The sequence below is a fragment of the Copadichromis virginalis genome, linkage group LG4 (assembly GCF_057382275.1).
Source record: "Copadichromis virginalis isolate Kocher_CV1m ecotype Utaka linkage group LG4, C_Virginalis_male_GT1.1, whole genome shotgun sequence".
NCBI classification, from domain to species: Eukaryota; Metazoa; Chordata; class Actinopteri; order Cichliformes; family Cichlidae; genus Copadichromis; species Copadichromis virginalis.
The window spans coordinates 24,993,177-25,015,610 of record NC_140621.1 but is presented as its reverse complement, the minus strand read 5'-3'; the positions used below and the strand labels follow the sequence as shown (position 1 = coordinate 25,015,610).

The 22,434-nt window shown below is 41.1% G+C and overlaps 1 protein-coding gene across 1 annotated transcript in view; it reads left to right on the top strand.

The window, feature by feature from the left end:
* The first annotated feature begins 840 nt into the window (after positions 1 to 840).
* The window catches only part of kcnt2b (potassium sodium-activated channel subfamily T member 2b), a 49,767-nt gene continuing 28,173 nt past the window's right edge, over positions 841 to 22,434 (top strand). The window contains exons 1-9 of the mRNA XM_085454436.1: positions 841 to 1,289; positions 16,354 to 16,433; positions 17,162 to 17,264; positions 17,518 to 17,580; positions 18,308 to 18,356; positions 18,745 to 18,804; positions 20,900 to 20,974; positions 21,234 to 21,317; positions 21,792 to 21,886. Coding sequence (XP_085310562.1) covers positions 1,201 to 1,289; positions 16,354 to 16,433; positions 17,162 to 17,264; positions 17,518 to 17,580; positions 18,308 to 18,356; positions 18,745 to 18,804; positions 20,900 to 20,974; positions 21,234 to 21,317; positions 21,792 to 21,886 — 698 coding nt within the window. The 5' untranslated portion in view covers positions 841 to 1,200. The remainder of the gene's footprint in view (positions 1,290 to 16,353; positions 16,434 to 17,161; positions 17,265 to 17,517; positions 17,581 to 18,307; positions 18,357 to 18,744; positions 18,805 to 20,899; positions 20,975 to 21,233; positions 21,318 to 21,791; positions 21,887 to 22,434) is intronic.

Genomic DNA, 22,434 nt, shown 5'->3' with positions numbered 1-22,434 from the left:
AGTTTCTACAAGATTAAACCCCTAAGAGGTGAAGTGTGACCGACTAATATATAGCACAGATGTTTGAGTACTGATTGAAACTGTAAAGCGGTAAGTTTGAAAGCTTTTATTCCCTTAATTACATATGTGTATTGATTATGTCCATTAAGGGAGGATACAGAATTCAAATGGTGGCCTGGATTCCCATTTTATTTATTTATTTAAAGTCTGTGATTAATTGTGTGGGTTTTTTTTTTTTGTTTTGTTTTGTTTTTTTGTATCTTCTGCTTTGATTGGGTATTTTGAATACACTTAGCATATGTATACATAGTAAGAGAGCAGCAGCACTCAGAGCTCATTTGGTAAGCCGTGTAGAATCGTGTTAAGTGTCTGGAAATGAATATGCACGACCAAAGCCTTGCGCTAAATAAATTGCTCTCATGTATTTTTAAAGCAGAGCAATTCCCAGCATGACAAACACGTCTCCTGATTGAAAACAACCAACAGCTGATATTTATGAAAAGAATAATACTGAAGAAAAATGTGGAAAACTATAGCGCCGAAATAGACTCACGACTGAGATCCGCGCTGGTCTCTACAGTGCAGTAGATATTTCTGGGCATCACGTGTGCGTATGTGTAACAGTTTAATTATTATTATCGTGGGTTACAGAGATCATTATCGTTCACAGTGTAGAGCAGATGTGGACGGAGAGAGAGCTTATTGCTGATTGAAAATAATATTAAAATCACAGTTTTTGTCGATGTTTATTTTGGTTAGACTAAGGGGAGGGGGGGGAAGTGGCAACAGCTTCTCCTCGACGTTTCTTTACACATTTGCAGTCAGTGCGTCCATGTGGAGCTCAGGCAGGGAGGATGCTGGTGTTAAAGAGAGACAACCAGTTGCTCTCCAGCTGTCACAGAAAAGTGGAGCGACCCCTACCCACCGACGGATGAACGTCTTCGACCTGTTGCCTCAGTGTGAAGAAAAGTAGAGCTGCATTGTGACGGGTGGCAGAGAAGAGAGATGTTTTTTCTTTTTTTTCTGAAGAAGGACGAATACGGTACCATGAGGTGTATCAATGTGTTCGTTACTGATTTATGTTCTGAATAGCAGAAGGAAGAGGAACTGAGTTGGTTTTGGAGGAGATCACCTCCTCGCTGTGGAGGTGCGGTTTGCGGTGGTATTTGTCTCTGTCTCTGGGTTTTGAGGAGGGGGACCATGGTCGAACTGGAGAAGGAGGTGCTCCCGCTGCCCCCTCGGTACCGGTTCCGAGACCTGTTGCTCGGGGACTGGCAGAGCGACGACAGGTATGAATGCAGCTGCTTGTAGCGTTTACGCACGGCGCACCGAATCCGTTGCGCATCAGTACAACATCAGAACATTATATCACTGTGTCTAGAAAGTACTCATTTCTTTTGCACCGCCATCAAATCACTCTGATCTCAACAGATCAGGTGCATGAATGTCTCGGAGAATTTTATGGTCAGCTTTGCAGTTCTGTTTAAAGGGCGCTGCTGCAACAGGTTTTCTCGTCTCCCTGTGTGCGCAGAGGCGACTGGTGATAATACTGTTAAGACAATACAGGCAATATGAAAGCATAGAAGAAAACATATTTTAAAAGACACCTTAATCTTAAGTTGTTTTTTTTTTTTTATTCTTTTCGTGCAAGAGGCGCGTTTGTGCAAATCTACACATATAAAGTGTTACAAAATAATCCTTTGATTGAATTCAAATGAGAAGAATTAAAGAACAGTTACAGCAAGGAATGCCTACATTGGGCTATTCCCTTTTTATGTATTCCCTAAAGCCCTCGTTTCTGAGATTTACAGTGAAACATCTGCCACCTGGGTAAGCAGTTTCAAATGGTCTCCCTCAGTAACTAGCAATTAACCTTTGCTTACTCTCCAGTAGATTTGATGTGCTATATATGATATGCATTGCTTAATTCTACAATTTCATTATGCTGGCTAATGGAAAAGCTTAACCTCCATCGTGCCTGTATTTCTTGTTGCTATGTGGAATTGAGGCCCAAAAACCCTTACGTGTGGGCTTGTGTGGGTGTTTCAAAACAGATTATTGGGGAAAGTTGTTATTAAAAACGCAGAGGACACGATCGGTCAATATTTAAGCATTGCCTGGATTTATAACTTGTATGTTTGGTCTTCTGTGGCCCTGACCTCTTAGGGCTCTTATTCTGAACAGCTAAAAAGTCTAAAAAGGCCTGTTCTCTCTGCTCCCAGCCTTCTGTAATTTGTCAGCTATTGCCCTAGGACAAATGTGTCAGTGCAGTGTGACCTCAGTCACCAGATTAGAGAGGTTATGATGCTTGTTTCTTAGAAGTCTATGAGACACAAGAGGACCCTTTTATAGGTCAGATAGCTCATCTTCTATAGGAGAGGGGGGGGAAACAAAACATCCAATGACAATGCAGTAGGTAATTTAACCAAAATGAATCTTTCAAAAGCCAAATTAATACACAGCTGAAGTGTGGATGTGAATAATTTGGTTGGAAGGGCTGCTGAGACAGTTGGAGAGGACTCTGTGTATGCTGGTGCCACAGATGTGCTGTAATAACTCGCAAACACATGATGTTGATTGGCGTTTCAGGAATATCCTTTAAGTGCCTTGGACAACACACAGGTACTGATTAATGGTGTGTGTACTGTGCATGTTATTTTGTCATTTGTCAGAGCTCTAGTGTCTGGCACACACACAAGCACTAGCTGTTTACCCACTGCCTAGATAATGAGCTTTTGTAAACAAAAAATACCTCCAATGTCTGTTTTTGCCACGCTTCATAGATTTCTCTTAGCATCCGCACGCCGACTTACACAAATGAAAATGAAAGAGCAGTCGAGTGGAGGGTCAGCATGCTGATCTCAGTTCCTCATTGGGAGCAAAGTGAGAAATATGACTGATAGTGACAGAGTTTTCCTGCTGTAGGCCATAAATCTATAGAAGTAGCCTCTGCACAAACACCCTAAATAAATAAGCAGACACTTCCCTTGGGCTCAGGTGCACAGATAGCTCTGTACAGTATGACTACATCCCCTAACTCCAACATATTTTCTCACATCAAAATGTCAGTGTGAGTATGCATAACTTATCTCCTTGACACATATGGTACAGTGTGCTCTGGAAAAACATGCATTACTGAGCCCTTTAATCCCTCTTCTGTCACCCTCCGCTGGCCTTTCCCTTTCCTCCTCTCTTCTGTTTGCATCGCTCTAAGTGTGTGTTTGCGTGTGTGCATTTGTGTGTCCGTACATCTCCCTCACTTCACATTTCCACCATCCCTCTCGTTTCTGATTGAAGTGCCTTCAATACCGTGTAGCCACCCCCCAGACTGCTCCTGTAACTCAGTCGAATAGATTTTACCGTAGCCACCAAAAGGTCCTCAAGTTAAGAATTTCTAGCAGGCTTTTAAAGATGGGAATCGATTTAATAATTTATTTCACACACAGGGATCTGATCTTTCTGACTATACATTTATCGGTCTGGTGCATGACTCCTTTTCTGTCTACCCCTGCTGGTCCTTCAGTTCGCTTCATGTTCGGCTTAAACTGCAAACATATCAGATTTTGTCTTGACAATTCAGCAGTGGCTGCATTTTCTTTCCTCAAATTGGAACAAGCAGTGAATAAAACGGGATAAGAATTAAGTCCAAGACAGAATTTGAATAGGGGGTCGGCTGTTGAAATTTTGTTTGCCGCAGCCAATTATTGTTAGCTCTATCGCTCCCATAACTCCAAAACCTAAATCAAGATTATTTCTGGTGACTGATCAATAATTAAATGTGGGTCATTTTGTCATTTGTGTCGGGAGCGAAGACGTAAAAACATTTTATTGCCAGTCTTCTGTTTATATGGTTACCATTTATATTTTTTTTGGCAGCGAGTCAGAGGCTTCTGTTTAGAGGAAATGCCAGATGACTGAACAATTAAATACAGATCTTTTGCAGGCTGGCGGATTTTGCCAGAGTAAGGAGCTGTCTTGTTTTTGCTTGAAATGAATTTGATATTGAGTCCTGTAACTGATTAATTCATGGCATGGTTGTTATCACTAATCAAAGATTTACAAAAGGCTATGATTCTTTCACCCAAAATGATATGCATTATTATTCTAACATATTTTATACATTTTGAAAGTACATTTTGCTGTATTGCAGAGCAATACCGGTACTTTTTTTTCCTCAAAGTTGCTAAAATGGCCAACATAGAAGCACACATAACTATTACACTTCTCCACTTCTATAATTAATTTGTTTTAAAGGTGAATTAAATACAACAGTCTCCTCTGCTCCACAATAGAAATCCTCAGTGGGAGCTTATGTCTGAGTCCTGGATTACCATACAAATGACAGGCTTTTGTCCTTAAAACAATTTCTTATTGGCTGTCGCCTCCACATCTTCTCTCGCTTAATCTCCGTCTCAGTCTGCTCTCCTTTCTCCTCGTGTCCCTATTCCCCTTTCTTCTCTCTTAATTCTTCCTGTCAAGTCTTAATCTAGTAAGGCCAACGTGGCGCATGATCCATCAATACTGTCAATATTCATGTTCCAGTTAGTTTTACTGTCCTTTGATTTGGCACTAAGGTGGATTCCAGAGTCCTTTAGTGTGTCATTTAGAGCCCCTGTAAGGTTCATTCATATCTTTCATAACTCAGATTATAAAGCTGATGACTATCTCTGTCCAGAACTGTGGAATCAGAGATGTATTATGCATCATGGGTATCTCGCAAGCCAGAACTGACATAAAGCAGGCTCTTGGCAATAGATTGCTTTTATGATAAACAGTCACTTGAAAAAGTGATATCTATCAAATGTATGCCTGGATGAGAGAAAGGAGGTGAAGAGGGAGCTCATCACCTCATTTATGAATCCTGTACGTGTCTGCACATTTATTTCTGGAAAATATGTAAAGTGAACTTAGAAACACTTTGTTAATGGAAAGTAATTGGCGGGGTGAGTGGGAGAAGGGGGGGGGGGGTCTGAATTGTTAATGGAAAGCTTGGAACATAAAGTGAAGTGAGCTAATAAAACTAAAGCATCAGGTCTCATGAATTAATTTCTATTAATTAAAAAGGTGTTCCATAAATGACACTCTAATTAATATAGGAGAACAGGATGGGTTGCATGTGGTACAAACACAGAACTATTTTAGAACAAATGACAGGGTATGATTGGGGGAAAAGCAGGGTGTATAGGCAGTCTGAGCATAATTCTGCTGTAAACAATATTTTGAACATGAGCCGCTGCTCTCTTTGTGACAAGGCTGTCTGCACAACAGGGAAGACGTTACCTAAGGCAGAGTGAGAGACATGAGAGACATTTCATTTTAGTTGCAGTGTCACATTTTAGTTTCTTTTTTGTTACTGTAGCAACCCCGCATATATATGTGTGTGCATATATGTATGTATATATACAGAACCTGTCAGCATGGATTCTGGTACAGCGGTCAGTTAGTGTCAGCTTCAAGCGGGTGTTCCTCAACACCAAGTTGCAGCTTTACTGATAAAACGCTGAGCGGGATTTATTAGAAACTACCTCTAGAATTTGGAGTGGAGAGGATGGAATGGCCTCCATGAAGGTCTGACCTCAATCACTCTGAACAGTTGTGGGATCAGCTTGGGCATGCTGTTCATGCCAGAATGACCAACACACCCACACTGGCTGACTTGGAACAATACTCTTTAAAGAATGGGATGCCATCCCACATCAGTGTGTTACCAAGCTGGTGAGCAGCATGAGAAGGCGGTGCCAGGCTGTTGTGGCTGTGTATGATTCGTCCACATGCTACTCAGGCCTCTGTTTCTTAAATGAAGAAATTGTTAAATTACCAATATGCCTTGTTTCTCCAGACTTCAATCATCCAATCCAATAAATAACACAAAACAAGTGATAATGGTATAATAAGCTGTTTGCCATTGGCAGAGAAGATTTGGCAAGTTTTTTGCAAAATCTTTGGAAATAGACTCTCCAATGACATGATGGGTATATATGTGTGTGTGTGTGTGTGTGTGTGTGTGTGTGTGTGTGTGTGTGTGTGTGTGTGTGTGTGTGTGTGTGTGTGTGTGTGTACACACACACACACACACACACACACACACACACACACACACACACACACACACACACACACACACACACACACACACACACTTTGAATGTGGTATTATTGTTGGTGCCTATTGGCCTGGTCTGAGTATCTTCAAAACTGCTGAACTTTTGAGAAGAAGAGCATCTCTGGATTAAACCTTAAATGGGCTAAAGCAGCAGAAGACCACACTGGATGGCACTCCCGGCAGCTGAGAATGAGAAATGAGTGACCCAATTCCTACTGGCTCACCAAAGTTGTCAACAGAAAATGGAAAATACTTTACCTGTTCTGATGAGTCTTGGTGCAAAGAACATTTAAAAATGGATGTATGTTGCCTTCTATCAACAGTTTCAGGCTGTTGGTTCCCTTTTCTGATTACAGTCTGGCCTTCATCTAATGGCTGCTTCAAGCAGGGTAAGGTGTTATGTCGCTAAACCATCAGAATGGTTTCTTGAACGTGACATTGAGGTCACTGTACTTAAATGGCTTCCACAGTCACCAGAGCTCAGTCTAACAGAGCACCTCTGGGATGTGGTGAAACACGACATTCACATCATGGCTGTGCAGCCAACAAATCTGCAGCAGCTGTGTGAGGCTATTGAGCCAATATAGACCAAACTCTCAGAGCAACACTTCCAGCACCTTGTTGAATGTGTGCCATGAAGAATTAAGGCAGCTCTGAAGGCAAAAGGAGGTTCAAGATCTGCATATTAGTGGTTCATTTCAAATTAATTTCTAATCGTTATTCTCCTTCAAAAAAACTGTCATATTAAAATGAAAGCAGTTTTGGATCTATAGATGCATATAAAAAGAAACTCACAGTCAGCTAAACCTCAAAACCACTTTTTGATTTCTTTCTAGATGTAAAACTAATATAGTAACATAGTAATAGTAATCATATAGTAATTACAGAGGCAGTTTCTGCTCTGGTTTATTGTATTTGATATGCATTTTTTAACACTATTGAAAGAAAATGATGGCAGTTTCTCTTATGGTCATCTAGATTCATGGTTATTTGTTTTTATTTTTTCCCCACCGCTGGAGCTTAGTAACCACAAGATTGAATTCCCTAACCAGCCTTTCAGTTTTAGATGAGTGCTGTCAACACTTAAGTGCCTTCCTGCTGTGGATGCTAACACAGCCATAGAGCTGACTAGCATGTGCCTGACCGCTTCTGGGCTCTTGCCGTGTTTGGATGTTGCTGGAAGGTCCCATGGCATCAGAGTGGGGGCAGCAAGCTGTGCTACACTATTGTGGGAGATCACAAATGCAGTTGTCCACTGATTGAAGCTCCCCTATTCCCAAACTATGTTAGCTTAATACACCTCAGGAGTTATCTTTGAAATCCAAGAAGCCCCAGGGACACCAGGGACAGTGAAGAGAGATGATTCCTCTCATGTTTCACTCTTCTTTGCATCTCACGTCGTCTTCAAAGTGGTTATTTGGCAATAAAAAAGATGAATATCTTATGTTGACATAATCAAATGCTAAATGTCTGAGCATATCTGAAACTAAAGTAATCTTAAGAGACTTGGGAGATAGGATGGCATTGCGTGATTTTTAATGACTTGCATCAATTCAGCCTATATTTTGTTTCATGATAAGAGAAATTAATGTCTCTCTTTTTTTTTTCCTTTTTTTTTAGTGAGGAAATAGTGCCAAGGCAGAGGAGGTGCATTTCTCTAAATTCAACCTTTAAAATGAACCATCATGTTCTGTTCTTCCTTCAGGTGAACAAAACAGACTGCATCTATGTGTCAGCAGATCCTTTAAGCAATAAGCAGCAGATGATAATTTCAGGAAAGGGTGAGGTAAGATGACTACACTAGGAAGCAGCGGTGGATGATGGCTGAATCATGCGTACAGATAATATGTATCAAATTTTAATCAGTGGGAAACCAGAGTTTGCTCAGGAAATGGTTCAGACCAAAGACTCCAGTGCTATTTTCTTATTGTCAGTATGCTTTAAATTACCTTGCACATTTCTTGTAAACGATGGCCCCTTTGCTCCTGCTGTTCTTTGTCCTGGCAAATATCTACTGAGAATCAGTCATGGCACTGACATGTGTGGATTCTTTTCCCCCTCAGTTACAGAGTGAAAAACAAACAATAAAAAGACAACACTTTTAAAACCTCGGTCATAATTGAATGATAATTAAAGCGTAGCTTTTTGTTCATTGGAGTGGTAAAATCAATTTCACAACAGCTATGATTGGTATTTAGAAAGAGGGGCAAAATGGAAACGGCTGCATCTTTTATATCATTCCTCAGTCCGTGTTATCTCTTGCATTGAGGTCTTAGAGAAAAAAAAACCTTTTAACCACAAGAAATGGATTTTCATTTAGCAAGGATATGGACACATATTCTCATTCCAATCTCTTCTGTATTCTTTTTCACCTCACTTCAAAATTGTCAAACACATGTAAAGGCTGCATCAATGGGAACACCTTCCTTAAAAACCTTTACGCTGTATGTGTGCGCTGCTCTCATCCTTTTAGAGATTAAAAGCATTTTATTGATTCTAGCACTTCTTCTGTACGTCTTAGAGGTTTGAGGGATGAATTGACAGTTTTAAACCTCTTCAATTGTATGGGAAAATAAATGTGCAATGATGTCTTTTATGGCCCGCACTTGCCCCCAAAAAGCTGCGTAACAGCCAAGCCTGTAAATATCAAGCCAGTCGTGTTGCTGTGCTATGAAACACAAGCACAGTCTGGAGGATCTGCTGCCAGCGTGTCTGTGCCAGACACCACGGGACACCCCCAGAGGTTCCTCATCTATTGCCCAACAGGTCAGAGCTTTTTTGGAGGCTTTGATGTTTTGGCTGATCTGTGTAAATGTCACCTGCGTTTGGAAGTGCTTCAGGACTATTAATTGTCTGCCAGGACGATCATTTGCTCTTTGCTTAGCACTGTAGTTTTATCTGATGGACTCAATTTGGACTGATCAAAGTAAAGCAACTGTATTTATTAAATACCTCATGGGGGGAAAAAAGGTGTAATTAAAGGATGCATCTGTGGCCTGAATGGATGCACAACTTGTAACCTTTGTAAAGTGTTTTTACTGAGAGTTGTTCAGGTAAAGTAATCAACAGGTGCACCTGTAGTTTAGCAGCTTACTTGGTTTTTTTAGTCATCATGTGTCTGAATTATGCTTATGCCAGTAAAGCTAAATTGAATTGGACTGGATTGAAAAACCCAGTTCCAAAGAAAAAGGGGGGAAAAGCCATCACTGACCTTTTACCCAGCAGACATCTTGGCTTATCACAGTAGGGAAAGCACAGGTGGAATTAACAATGGCTCGGTTCTCTTTAGCATCCCACTAACTACGGCAGCATGCATAAAAGCAGCACCTCCACTAAGTAGAACTGAGCCATCAATAACACACCCGAGCATCCCTGCTGTGACACGAGGACGGAGCAGCCGAAGCTGGATTAACTCAAACCGACTGGCACAAGTGTCCACGGGCTCTCTCCTCTTACAGGCCTGTAAAATACAAAAGGTTTTTATTCATTCGTGTACATAAAAATTATTAACTTAGCAGGAGTATTATCACTGCCATTGAAAATGATCATTATTTACTCATTTAATTCATGCGCAGATTGGAGTCTGCTGTGAAAAGGTGTGACTCACAGTCTCTCGTGTGCGCTGGTAGCCATAGTCCTTACAGTAGGGAGAAAAAATGTGGTATAATAAGACTGATTATAATCGCTGGAATATCAGCTTGACAATTTGAGGAAAGATTTGACTGTGGAAAAAAAAAAAAGTCTGTGAACTACAGAATATCTAGTTTCCACCCTTCCACCCATTGCTTTAATGACAGCTTGTTCTCAGTCTGGTGGGACTCCACAACATGAGATAACCCATGTTATCCTAGCATGAGCTCTCATTGTTCTGGAAAGCTCTTTCCTTTTTATACTTATTTAACCTTTTTTTAAGCAGGAAAATGGGACTCTTGAGGTTTCAAATCTCTTCTGCAAAACTCAGCAGCTTGTTGAGATGCTGGGATGTTTGGCTTTTTTAATATTTAGGTGCAGCTTTAACCCTCATCCTACTAACATATCTAACTGGCTGGAGTCTTCCTGGGGATTTCTTAGAGCTTTATTATTGCAAAACTGAAATCTATACTTTCTTTTTTAATCCGAAGCACAATCCACTGTATTACTTATTATCCTGGTGTCACTTAGTTTTCAGTCATTTTAAGGAAACATTATTTGCTTACTTATTTGAAATTCTGTCAATAAAGGATTATGAGCAGAATCTCTGACAAAGGGCTTTTTTTCATTGTGCAGGGACTGAACAAACAACTAAAATTAGCCAAAGCTAAACATACACTACAGGCAGCTCTAGCATACAGTTGCCACATGCATTGCTCAGGGCATGTTGGCATGTGACAAGAGGAGCAAATAGTTGCTGTCGTCCTGTTTGAGTTTTCAAACAGATTTTCCAGCCGAGCGTTGGTCGGTCACATCAGCAGGTGGATGTTTCCTCACTGCTGCTCGGATTGGGGCTTGCAATGTAGCAGCATCAGCTCGTCTATTCTCCAGCTGTTTCATGTAGCCTTGGTGATGTTTCCAATATTCTAGTAACTTCCAGTCTGGGCGATTCCAAATCCAGATAATAAATGCAGCAATGGAGTTTTTCTTCTTTAAAATGCCTGGCAGAGTACTCCAATCCTTGATACTGTCCGATGTTTTACTGTAAGACTAACTTTATATGAGGTAGATGTGCATTCTATACACACTATATAATCAGCCAATCACATGACAACATCTTAATCTACTGAGGCCTATAAACGTGCTCAAGACAGCCTGCTAATATTCAAAGAAAGTCAATTTAAGTAACTTTGAATTTGGCAAGTTTTTTGGTGCCAGGTGAGCTGTTATAAAGAGTTCAGAAACTGCTGATTTATGGGGAAGTTCCTACACAACCATCTTTAGGATTTACAGAGAATGAGTCTAAAGTAGAGATAATATCCTGCGAGGTACAATGCTCTGGGTGAAAATACCTTATTGTTGCCAGAGATCAGAGGAGAAAAGCCAGACAGCTTTGAGGTGATAGAAAGGCAATCGTAACTCAAATACACACAATTTAAAACCAAAGTATACAGAGCAGCATCTCTGAATGCACACACGCTGAAGCATATGGGCTACAACAGCATAAGACCACACCCAGTGCCAGGGTTTCAGCTAAGAACAGGAAACCGAAGCTCCAATTCACAAAAGTGGTCCTCAAAATTGGAAAAATGTTTTCAGGTCTGAATGAATTATGACCACATTATGACATGTTATTCCAACAGTATAACATGAAATCATCTCTAATTGGTAACAGCCTCTACAGTCACCAGAGCTCAATCCAGCAGACCACCATTGGGATGTGTTGCAATGGGTAAATGCACAGTGTATGGTAGTAGAACAGGAAATTCTATCATGGATGTGCAGCAGTTGTGTGGTGCTACATGTCAATATGGGAATAAATATCTGATGAATGTTTCCAGCATCTTGCTGAATCTGTGCTGGGAAGAATTTAAACAAAAGGAGGTTCAAACGGTTACTATCATGGTGTACCTAATAAAGTGTCGGACGAGTGTATAAATGTCATTATATGTTATTGACTTTCATTGCAAGCAGCTAGTGTAATTTTTTTTTATGTGTATTCCAATGAAAAACTCCCCCTCTCGTGTATTAAAGCACATTTTAATATTTTCTTTGGACTTAATTTTCCAAAGGCATCATCTTTTCATTCATTAAACATAACAAGCTTTGATTTCCCTGATAGAATCTTTGCCTCGATTACTTTATTTTCCTGCTTGTTCTCTGTCACTGGTATGACTATTATTTCAGAGTTTTAGTGTGGAGGTCGTAATGAGCCTATGTTGTGCTGCTTTGTGCGCATAGATTTGGGTTTCTTTAGTCTCTTCCACTGTGTCATTAGACGGCCAATGCTGTGTCATTATGGAGCGCAGGCATGGGTGGAAGCAGCAGGAGAACGAGGTTCAGCTCTCTCTCTCTCTCTCTCTCTCTCTCTCTCTCTCTCTCTCTCTCTCTCTCTCTCTCTCTCTCTCTGTTTCTCAGAGATCCTCCTCCGCATGTCCCCTTCTGTCTGTCTGTCCATCTGTCTGCGTCTGTTTAACTACATTTATCTGTCTGTATTTCAGTCCTCCCTCTCTCCCTCTGCCTCCCCGTCACACACGTCCATGCAAATGTGAAATCTCTCCAGGCTCGTTTTTGTAATGCTTCTTTAGTCACGTGCTCTTGTTTCCAGCTGTTAAAGCTGTTAGTTTTACTCCAAAAGATAATTTTCGCAGGTTGTAAATAATTAGCTTGATCAATCAACGTTATTGAAGGAGCGTCAGAGCAGAGAGTGAGAGGAGAGGACCTCTATGGGAGTTTCTCCCTCATGATGAATCTCGCTGTTCCCCAGTTCAGTGACATATGTTATTTTCTGCACAACATGAGCCAAACCAGTTTTCCCCCACAATTATCTAATCGTTTATTTTCATTTCACTTTTTTAGAAGGCCTTGGGGCGGGAACGAGGCTATTGCCCAGGGGTATCATCGTGATGTGATTGCTTGTCTTTTGTTTTGAAATAATGCTCTTTATGAGTTTTTAATATGTTTTTCTCCTCCACCTTCCCCTTAGATTAAAGTTCCCGACTTTCAATCTATCCTACGGCTCAAGTCTTTATTGGGCTATATTTCCACTTTACTTTTCATCCTCTATTGTACACTCAAGTGGAAAAGCTTCTGCTTAGAGAAATACATCAAGGCTAGAATGACCTCTGAAATTATCCTCTTGTCGTCTCACAAAATATGAAGAGGCTTTGAGGACTTTCTGGAATGAATAAATACTCAGATGGCAGGATTTAAGAACGTATGTCACCTAAATTGTCCTAAGATGAGAACAAACAGGCGATAAAAATGTTTTGGCGCAGGAGAGCAAAACACTGTCACCGTCAGATCTTAAAGTGCAGCCTGAGATGTATGTGGTTGTAAAAGGCCAGATAAGTTCAAGGGAAAGTAAAAATTTGAGTGTTTACCTTTTTTGTTATGAGGATGATAACCAGGAACTTGGCACAGTGGAGCTTTTCAAAAGAAGCCCCACTCAAGAATGTAAGAGGAGCTGATGTTTACTAGAATATAGTGTAGCTTTAGACATAATCAGAAAGGTTACTTTTGAAATATGAAAGCAATGCAGAAAGTGTCTTAGATGCTGTTTGACCAATTTTAATTAACCCGTGTCTCATGTTTAGTTCCGGTAAACCTGTTTTCATTGTTTACCAAAAGGAAAAATGACACAATTTATTACCATTTTGAACCTCAGACTTCTTGTTTTTGGCTCATTTCCTGTGACAAACGTATAAAATAAAACTCTTTCAATGACTTTATACACACACATTGACACTACACGTGTGGTTTTCGGGACTACACTGATTCCGTGTACCTTTGTCCACACTCTGTCCTCCTTCTACATGGCCTGCTGTATGTCTGCAGAAACCATCTGTAGTTTGTCACGCTTTGTCCCTGCTGCAAATTGGTGGTGGGACACAATAAATAAATAGCTTTGCCTGAGTTGTTACTTATCGATCAGTATTTATCATTTATTCATTGTTGGGACTAATATGTAATATGGCATGAACATGATTCACTTCTAATTTATTTCAAAGAAATAAATTTCAGTAGGGCTAAGAACCCTTCCTTTAATTATACTTGTTCAAGATCAACACGTTTTTTTCCCTACCTGTTAGGATGGTTAGGTCAGGATTATTTTTTCAGTTTCTAAAACATTTTATCAAAAAAAAAAAAAGAACAGCACTTTTATTCATAAATGTTATCTAACTGAGGCAAATTCCAAATATTAACCACTAATAAAATAAACATCTGTTAGTTTTTTTGTTTGTTTGTTTGTTTTTTACATAAATTGTTGTTAAGGGGTGTATTGATTTAACACGAAAATGCAGTGGGTCCACCAGACCTGCCAACACTAGCTGACTGGAAATACTAAAAGTGACCCTTAAAAGATGGCAAAGTGCACAGTAATGTGACCTGACACTGGATATAAAACTTTAACCACAAATAAGGTTATTGTAGAATAGAATGCCTTTTATTGTCACTAAACACATGTACAGCTGAATTATCCAGTCTAACACTTTATAGTAGCCATTGTTAATAATGTGGAATATGTTATGTTAATTACACTTTAATTACACTTTATAATAGATTTTTAAATATAAATTTGCATTTCTTAAATAATTATTAGTTACTTGCTGAGCTTTGGATTGTTTTTCCAGTCAGTGCCAATCACAGGACAAAAAAAATAATATACTCTGAAAACTGGTTACATATTTTTATCGAGATTGGTTCTTTCATTTTTGTCCAAAATGTGGAGCTAGGGTACTTTTTTATCATGACGACACGCACCTCCCAGAGTTTTAAAGAGAATGTAAGTTGGCTAATGGGTGGAGGCAGCAGTCTACATCCAAAAATTCTAGATAGCAGTTAATGTACTTTTTTTTTTTTTTTACATACTAATTAGTTTCATTTTCACTCACCATTTAGATTTACAAACTAAAACAACTTGTCTGTGGTTTAGGAAAAAGACTTTGATGCTCAAGTGGACCCAGTAAATTGAAATACGATGCCAACAGTGCCGTGCCCAAGTGTCCACCTTTGAGGAGTTAGACAGGATACACTTATAATACAGTAAAACCTTTACTAGAAAATTACAATAGCATTGTAATCATTAAAAAATACACAGTGTTGAACTCTCACTACATAATATCGTAAATTGTAACATTACTAACGAAGAGTAAACATGTTATAATTTGTAAAACTAACTGTTTTTTGTTTTTTTTTTATTTTTTTCAACAGTAAAACTAACTGTTGACTAAAGTTTAATTAACTAACTACACTGAGTTTGACTCCACAGGGGGAGACAGTATCCATATTGCAAACAATACGGTGCCGTTGCACATCTCTGGGCTTTCGCGAGCCCGTGCTCATCTGGATTTCTATTATTTTTGTGTGTTTTTCATCATGTGTGTGAAAGCATTATTGTCAGCAATCTGCTCAGAGCGCAGGGAACCGTCGACAAGTTGCAGCGGGGCCATCAGCTCCGGTGGCTGAACACTTTCCACAAGTGTGTGTTTGCTCACATGTGCTCATAAGAGAGGCAAGGAAAAAGACACTGAATTCTGCGTTGCCATAGTAACAGAGACGACAATTACACCCCACCCCAACAAGCGCCCGCCCCGCCCCCCCCCCTCCCCCCTTGCTGGGAAGGTGTGTAGTTTTATCTTGATTTGTGTGCACCTCATGGTGGTATAACGTCACTCTGGAACCCCGGGAAGGCTCCCCCACAACCTCTTCAACCACCGCCACCAATGCCGTCACCTCTTCCTCTTCCTGCAGACAGGAGAATAGACCACAGTTGTTCTGCCTCTCTTTCATCTGCCTGTGTTGTGTGAGACCACCGGCGTGCCGGGCCTGGCGTTTTTATCCTCGACCTGAGTCATCCACTCTTCCCTCCATAGGATGAAAGGGGAGCTACTGAGAATTCTCCCCCGAGGTGGTCAGACAGGAAATACAGTCTATGTGTGACAGTGCCTGATTATGTGTCTGTACACATGTAAGAGGTGTCTGAAGAGTGGCTCTTCATCATATCTCTCCACAAGAATCCATGTCAGATGGCCACATGAATGGTCTAATAATACTAATGACCCAGTTGCAGGTGTGTGTTTCAGGGCCATGTGTGTACAGTAATGTGTGTGCGTGCGGGCCCCTCTAACAGGAGGGTGCCAGAATGAAAAGGGAGAAAGAGCAGTAATTATGGCCTCCCATGTTCAGCAGAAACATCAGAGGGAAGTAATTTGTTGCTCTATATTTAATCAGTGGAGATAACGAGAGTGACTGCAGCTGTCTGGGCCTATGGGCAGGCGGACAAGCAGGAACACCATTTCCTCCAAAACCCATTAGTCTTTAATGCAGCAGTCCACAGCATCTTATTTACATACTTTTCCGTGGTCACATAATCATTATCACCCTTTCTATGTCGAATTTGTTCAATTGTGTTGTTTTTCTTCATCACCTTTACCCTGTTTTATCTCATAGCACTTCACTCGCTTCCTCTCATCTGTCTCATGACTTGACTCCAGCTATTTTATTTCCTCAGTCACCTGAAGCAGTTTCCTAGTACTTTTCCTCTGGGTTCTCTTGTACCGTCGTTATCTCCATTTGCCTATTACTGACTCTGCCCATCTCTCCATCACCTCTCTTAGGGTGCAGGTGGAGTTTTATGTGAACGAGAACACTTTTAAGGAGCGCCTCAAGCTGTTCTTCATCAAAAACCAAAGATCCAGTAAGTTGCCCGTGTTCGGGATCACGCTTTCCCTGGTTGAGTGAATTTCTTGTCTGCTGTCTTCTTTTTTAAACCACTTGTTCAGCTGAACACGTGTTTCGTTTTAATGTGTGGTGTGCTGCCATTCTTGCAGAGCAAGAATGGCAGCACATTCAACTTGTCCACTCTCTGTGCCTGCTTAAAAGTCTGTGTAGCGGGTTTGATTATCAGTGTGCTCATTTACAAGGATGGTGTACAGTAATATTAATATTTCTACATTTCTACTGAATACACAAGTTGCTTTTTGGGGGGGAGGTAATTGGCTTATTGTGAATTATCAAGGGGTTGTTTACTAGTTAGGCAATATACTACACGCGTGCACTTCAGCTACATTAGGCCAAGCATTGTTAGTCCTGGCCAGAAATGCACATTGAAAAGATGAGATGAATCAACTTTCAGAAGGACTTTCAAGCTTTCTGGTAGTGATAATTAGTGGTATATGAAATACTCCTAGTTGCCCAGAGGATTTATTTCTTAAGAATTTGTGTCATGTCTTCATTGAAGCTTTAATCATAACAGATTCAAAGAGCACTGCACTGCTTAAAAGAATCCTGCAGAGCTTTATTCGGTGTCACATTTTTAAATCATGCATCAAGGATATTGATAGCATTGAATAAATTGTATCTTCATAAATTCTGCCGTATTGGTGTTGTCTTTGACTTGCTGACTATTTCTTTTTCGAACTGCAGGTCTGCGAGTGCGAATGTTCAACTTTTCTCTAAAAGTGCTGAGCTGCCTCCTCTACATCGTCCGAGTCCTGCTGGACAACCCGCAAGAGCAAAGACAGGACTGGTGAGCAATATGGCGTGAACGATGGCTCAACTGGGTAAAAGAAGGTTCTCTGATAGCAGGAGCAAAAGCAACAAGTCAATAGAGGGGACAGCAGTGTGTATGTGTGTGTGTATAAAGTATCCCGTAACTTTATGGAGGAAGAGAAAAACAAGTCTGGAAACTGAACCGTTTAGTGGCTCAGTCCAGTTTTGATGAAAGCTGCTGGGATGAAGACGTCTTATTCATGCTGTTCATGTGGTTTTACCCCCTGCAGTGTGAGCGGAGTTAACTGCACCAAACAAAACACGTCATCCCGTCCATGGAGTGAGTTTGACTGGTAAGCATGCAAGGCTTTAATTAGGAGTGATGGCTTTAGCCTGCAGAATAGGACCATGAAACCATCCTGGGATACTTTGATCCACGACACCAGCTCTCCGGCCGGAAATGTTGTATAATGCAATCAATGCGACTTTGCTTAACTGATGCAATCCACAATGTTGATATTAAACATTACTGATCCACCTTCGTTTATCACGATTCAGCTGTATGGATTACCTGCCAACATAATATGCACGCAGTGCCTGTGCAGCCTAATCAACAGTGATCTAGTGAAGACAGAGTATCTAATATACAGGAGCAGAGAGAGAATCCAGAAGGTGTGTTTGGACCTGGGGCCTTGCCCTGTCTCCTGCTCAGGGACCTATTGATCTAATTGGTGGCTGATGACATTGGCTAAGCTCTGGCGCCAAATGAATAAGGAGCCTGACTCAGTGAGCTCAGGAAAGGGATGGGCCACCTCCTGCTCCAGGCAGTAGACTTGTAGCATCGTGCCAAGCAGCCTTAAGCCCAGGTTCTTTTTTTTTCCTCTGGGGGAGTGGGGGGTTACTTTCCTTTAACCTCATACAATATGATAATTATCCAGTTATGATGATTATACAGTATTATCAGCACAGTTGAATTAGTCTAGTGTAATTTTAACATTGTCTGCCTGTTTTTTTTTCTCTTTCTTTGTGACATCTGTCTCCTCCACTTTGCATTCTTCCCTTTTTTTCCCACCTCTGCAGGAAGCTGATCATCTGGGTTGACAGACCTCTACCGCTGTGGGCACTGCAGGTTAGATACATCTGTAACATTCCCATGTAAACAAGGCCTCCATTTTTGTGTCTGATCACTTCTGCATGCACGAATGCACAGAAGTCAAAATATCTGCGTATGCTTTAACGGCTTATTGCCAATTCAATTTAGGTCACATTATTTCAGCTCATTCTTACTTGACATATATTTACAGTTACAATGTGGTTACCCACACATACATATAAATGTACATCAGACACCAGGCTGTCTCTTGCTTCACTTAAACCTGTTCCTTCTGAAGCTCAAACATCAGCACACCCACTGATTCCACCCACGCTCCCCATCTCTGCGACTCCTAATTTCTGTGTCTGCTCTCCCTCTGTCTGTTTCTCCACATTACTCTCTCTCTCGCTCTCTGTTTTTGCAGGTGCTTGTGGCTTTCATCAGCTTTTCGGAAACTATGTTACTCGTGTATCTCAGCTACAAGGTGAGCCACTCACACGACCCCATTGGCCAGCCTGTTTGTGGTGGTGTATGTGGGGGATTTGGATGGATTTCTGATGCTTGATGGTGGTGACTGTCCACTGGACATTTCTGCTGTGCTATTAAAGTTGAAGTGATGGTATTCTGTCTTTCAACCATAGATCATTTTTACATTAATTTTTAAAAAATGAAGCTGAAGCTTACAAACTGTGACCTTCTTTGGCACCTAAAATCTCTTTAGTGGATTAAACAAGATTATCTCAATTGATAAAATGTCCTCAAATGAATATTATTTACACCTGCTGTAATTTTATTTGGGTGCCACAGCTCTGCTTTGGGAGCTTTCCTGCTGCCCCTAAATGCTAAGGTGGGGGCAAAAAACTCCATGTAGTCAATGTCCATTTGCTAAAAGTCACAGTCACATAGTCACAGTCAGAAGCAACACGAAAGGAGGATCTGTGATTTGAGGTGGGTTGCAAAGTGGCTTTCAGATGAACAGCAACTATGGCGTGGCACCCTCTATGAGATATTCCCCGGATGTAGAAAATAATATGGTAAATGAACTGTTTTCTATGCTACTACTACTACTACTACTACTACTACTACTTGAACGCTTGAAGCACTTTATATAACTTGTCTCACTGACCCATTTACACAAACGTTTATGCAAGGACTCTTTTGAACATTTTACATCACTCTGCCTTTAATCATCAGTTATTATTAAGCTGTGTCTGTCCTCCACAGTGTGTCTCCTCCCTTCAACCCCAATCATTTGCTGCACCTCCCTGAGCCTGACTCTGCTGGAGGTTTCTTCCTCATTACAGGGAGTTTTTCTTTTCCACTGTTGCCAAGTGCTGCCTCATAGGGGGCCGCCTGATTGTTGGGGTTTTCTTTCTGTTATTTTAGACTCTTTACCTTACAGTATAAAGTGCCTTGAGGCAACTGTTGTTGTGATTTGGCACTATATAAATCAAATTAATTTGAATTCTATTGAAGTAAATTCACACTCTTATGAATGCATTGTGAGCAGATCAAACCACCAACCTTCCAATTAGTAGACCACCTGATCTACCTCCTCAGTGACGTCATACCCTGCTTGAACTAATGCTATACCTGTTTTGCTGGTAGATTGAGTAGTTTCCATTTATGGTATAATTGAGCAATGAGTAATTAATTCAATTACTGCTGTTGTGCAACATGCATTAATTGGCACAACTCTCACCTTGGAAATGTGCACGGATGTACCCTGCCACTGTCTGACATCTGCAGGTATAAAACAAACCAAGAATCACCAGCTGGAAGCAGCAAACCTCATCTCCTGCTCAGTTGTTTGTTTGTGTCAAATTCTGGGTTGTAGTCATTTCTGGTGAGTTAATGTGACCTATCGAAGGAGAAGTCTTTTTCACCACCACTCTAGTTTTTTGTTTTGTTTTGTTTTTATGTCATTGCTGTTTAGGGTAGTCCCTGAAACAGGAATCTCTTTTAGAGAACCAAAAGCAGATTTTCTAGGTACACTCTAATAAATTGACATTTTTTGTTCTCCTTTGATGCTGCTCCTTTGCTCTTGCATTTGGAAAGAACCTCAGAGCTCCTTGAGGCTTCCTCAGCATTGTCCTGTTATGGACACATTTGAAGCACTTTTGGGGAGGACCGCCCTTCTCCAGGCAGAGGGAAGGCAATTCATCAATGTGTGTCTGGATCTGAAACTATAAGCTTATAAGGCGCTCTCTCTGCAGATTGCTCTGGAGGCTAGAGACCTTAGCATTTAGAGCTGACTGATTCTTGTGGACATAGCCTATGCCTGTCCACCTACACTAGTCAGATTCAGGTCAGCCATATGCAGGCGGGAGAGACATAAAAACAGCTATGGCTGACATCTTAATTGAGCAGAAAGGCTTAGTGGAAACTGAGTAATGCTGCTTCCTTCCTCAAAAGACAGTCATACAACCCTAACACACACCCCGATTTATTGTATGGTGCAAAAGCTCATCAATTTGTTCCCCTGCACTTTGTGGTAACTGGGCCTGTTATGTGTTAATCTCCTAAGGTCGCCAAGACAATGGAGTTTCCTGACCCCTGTGTGTGGTTTGTGTTTCCAGGGCAACGTTTGGGAGCAGGTACTACGTGTCCCTTTCATTCTGGAGATGATCAGCGCTGTTCCCTTCATGATCACTGTAAGTGGAAGGATACGCATTACTGAGCACTGACGGCACGGGGAGTCTCTGCAGGCAGCCATTTGTTTTGGGCTTCAAGCACTGTAGTCCCACCCACCTATGAAAAAAAAATCACACATCACTATCCAGTACCTGAAACCGTGAGGATATCCCAAGATGCACAGAACCCCCTTTACTGCCAGAGACCATGATTGTGTAACATATGAAAACAGAGCGATAAGAGCTAAGTAAGCCTAAGCATTTCTTTTTCTCTCGACAGGTGATTTTGCCATCCTTCAGAAATCTCTTCATCCCTGTCTTTTTAAATTGCTGGCTGGCCAAGCATGCTTTGGAGAACATGATAGTAAGTGGAGCGCAATGTCCCTGTCCATTTTTTTTCATCTCAGCATCTCTATTATGCTATTTTGTTGGCATGCAATTGCCCCCCTCTGTTTCCCATTTCAGCTCACCAGTTTTATCTTAAACACTCTCCTACAAAGGTAAATCAGTCAGAAAACCTTTATAATAATAACATGGATTTTATTTCCTGAGGCACTTAACATTCCCTCCCTCAGTCAGTCCAATGACATCCAGCTAACTAAGGCTGCTTCACATTATTTGGTAACCTCCCTCTCCTGCTGCTTTTTATATTCCAGCAATTGGCAATGCCTATCTCATTTTTAGTGCATTTCAATATTCCTGCTTTTTTTTTTCATTTAAAGTTGTCCTGCTGTCCATCAGCTACATTTCATCCTCGTTTTACACTTGCACAATGCAGCACTTAGCTTGTTGTCATTTGCATACATTGACTCCTATCTGTCTCACCATCTCTCTGCAGAACGATCTCCACAGGGCGATCCAGCGGACGCACTCAGCCATGTTTAACCAGGTGGTGATACTTATCAGCACACTGGTCTGTCTCATGTTTACGTGGTGCGTACCCTTACTGCTCACATTACACTGAGAGCCGGGGCCAAAAAAACACAGGCAAAAAAAGGACATTAGATAGAGGTTGAGTGGGAAGTGAACGGTGTCGCGGCCATGGATGGAGTGAGAAAGGAAAAGAGGGCGAGATTGACGACCATTAGTGTGATACATGCAAAGGCAAAAAAAAAGAGAGAGAGAGAGAGCGAGAGGAGAATGAAAAATGCAGCCACTGGAGCTAAGAGAGCGAAAGGCAGAGAGCAGAAAGGTAATCGGTAACTGTAAGAGTGAGATAGAGCTCTGAGATGACAACTGGCAATTTCTTCAGTGCACTGGAGGATGTGGCAGCTTGCTGGTGTGAAAGCCTGAGCTAATCCAGAAGTTCATTCACACAGTATCTCCGACCATTTCCGGGTTTGACATTTGCCTCTTGACTCATCTGTCCCTTAAAAATTATGATATTATGCCCAGCCAGGAGTCGCACACCTATTCATTTTAAAGTATACCATGTTCGATAAATGCACTCGGGCGTGCATTCACTCCCATTTCCACACATT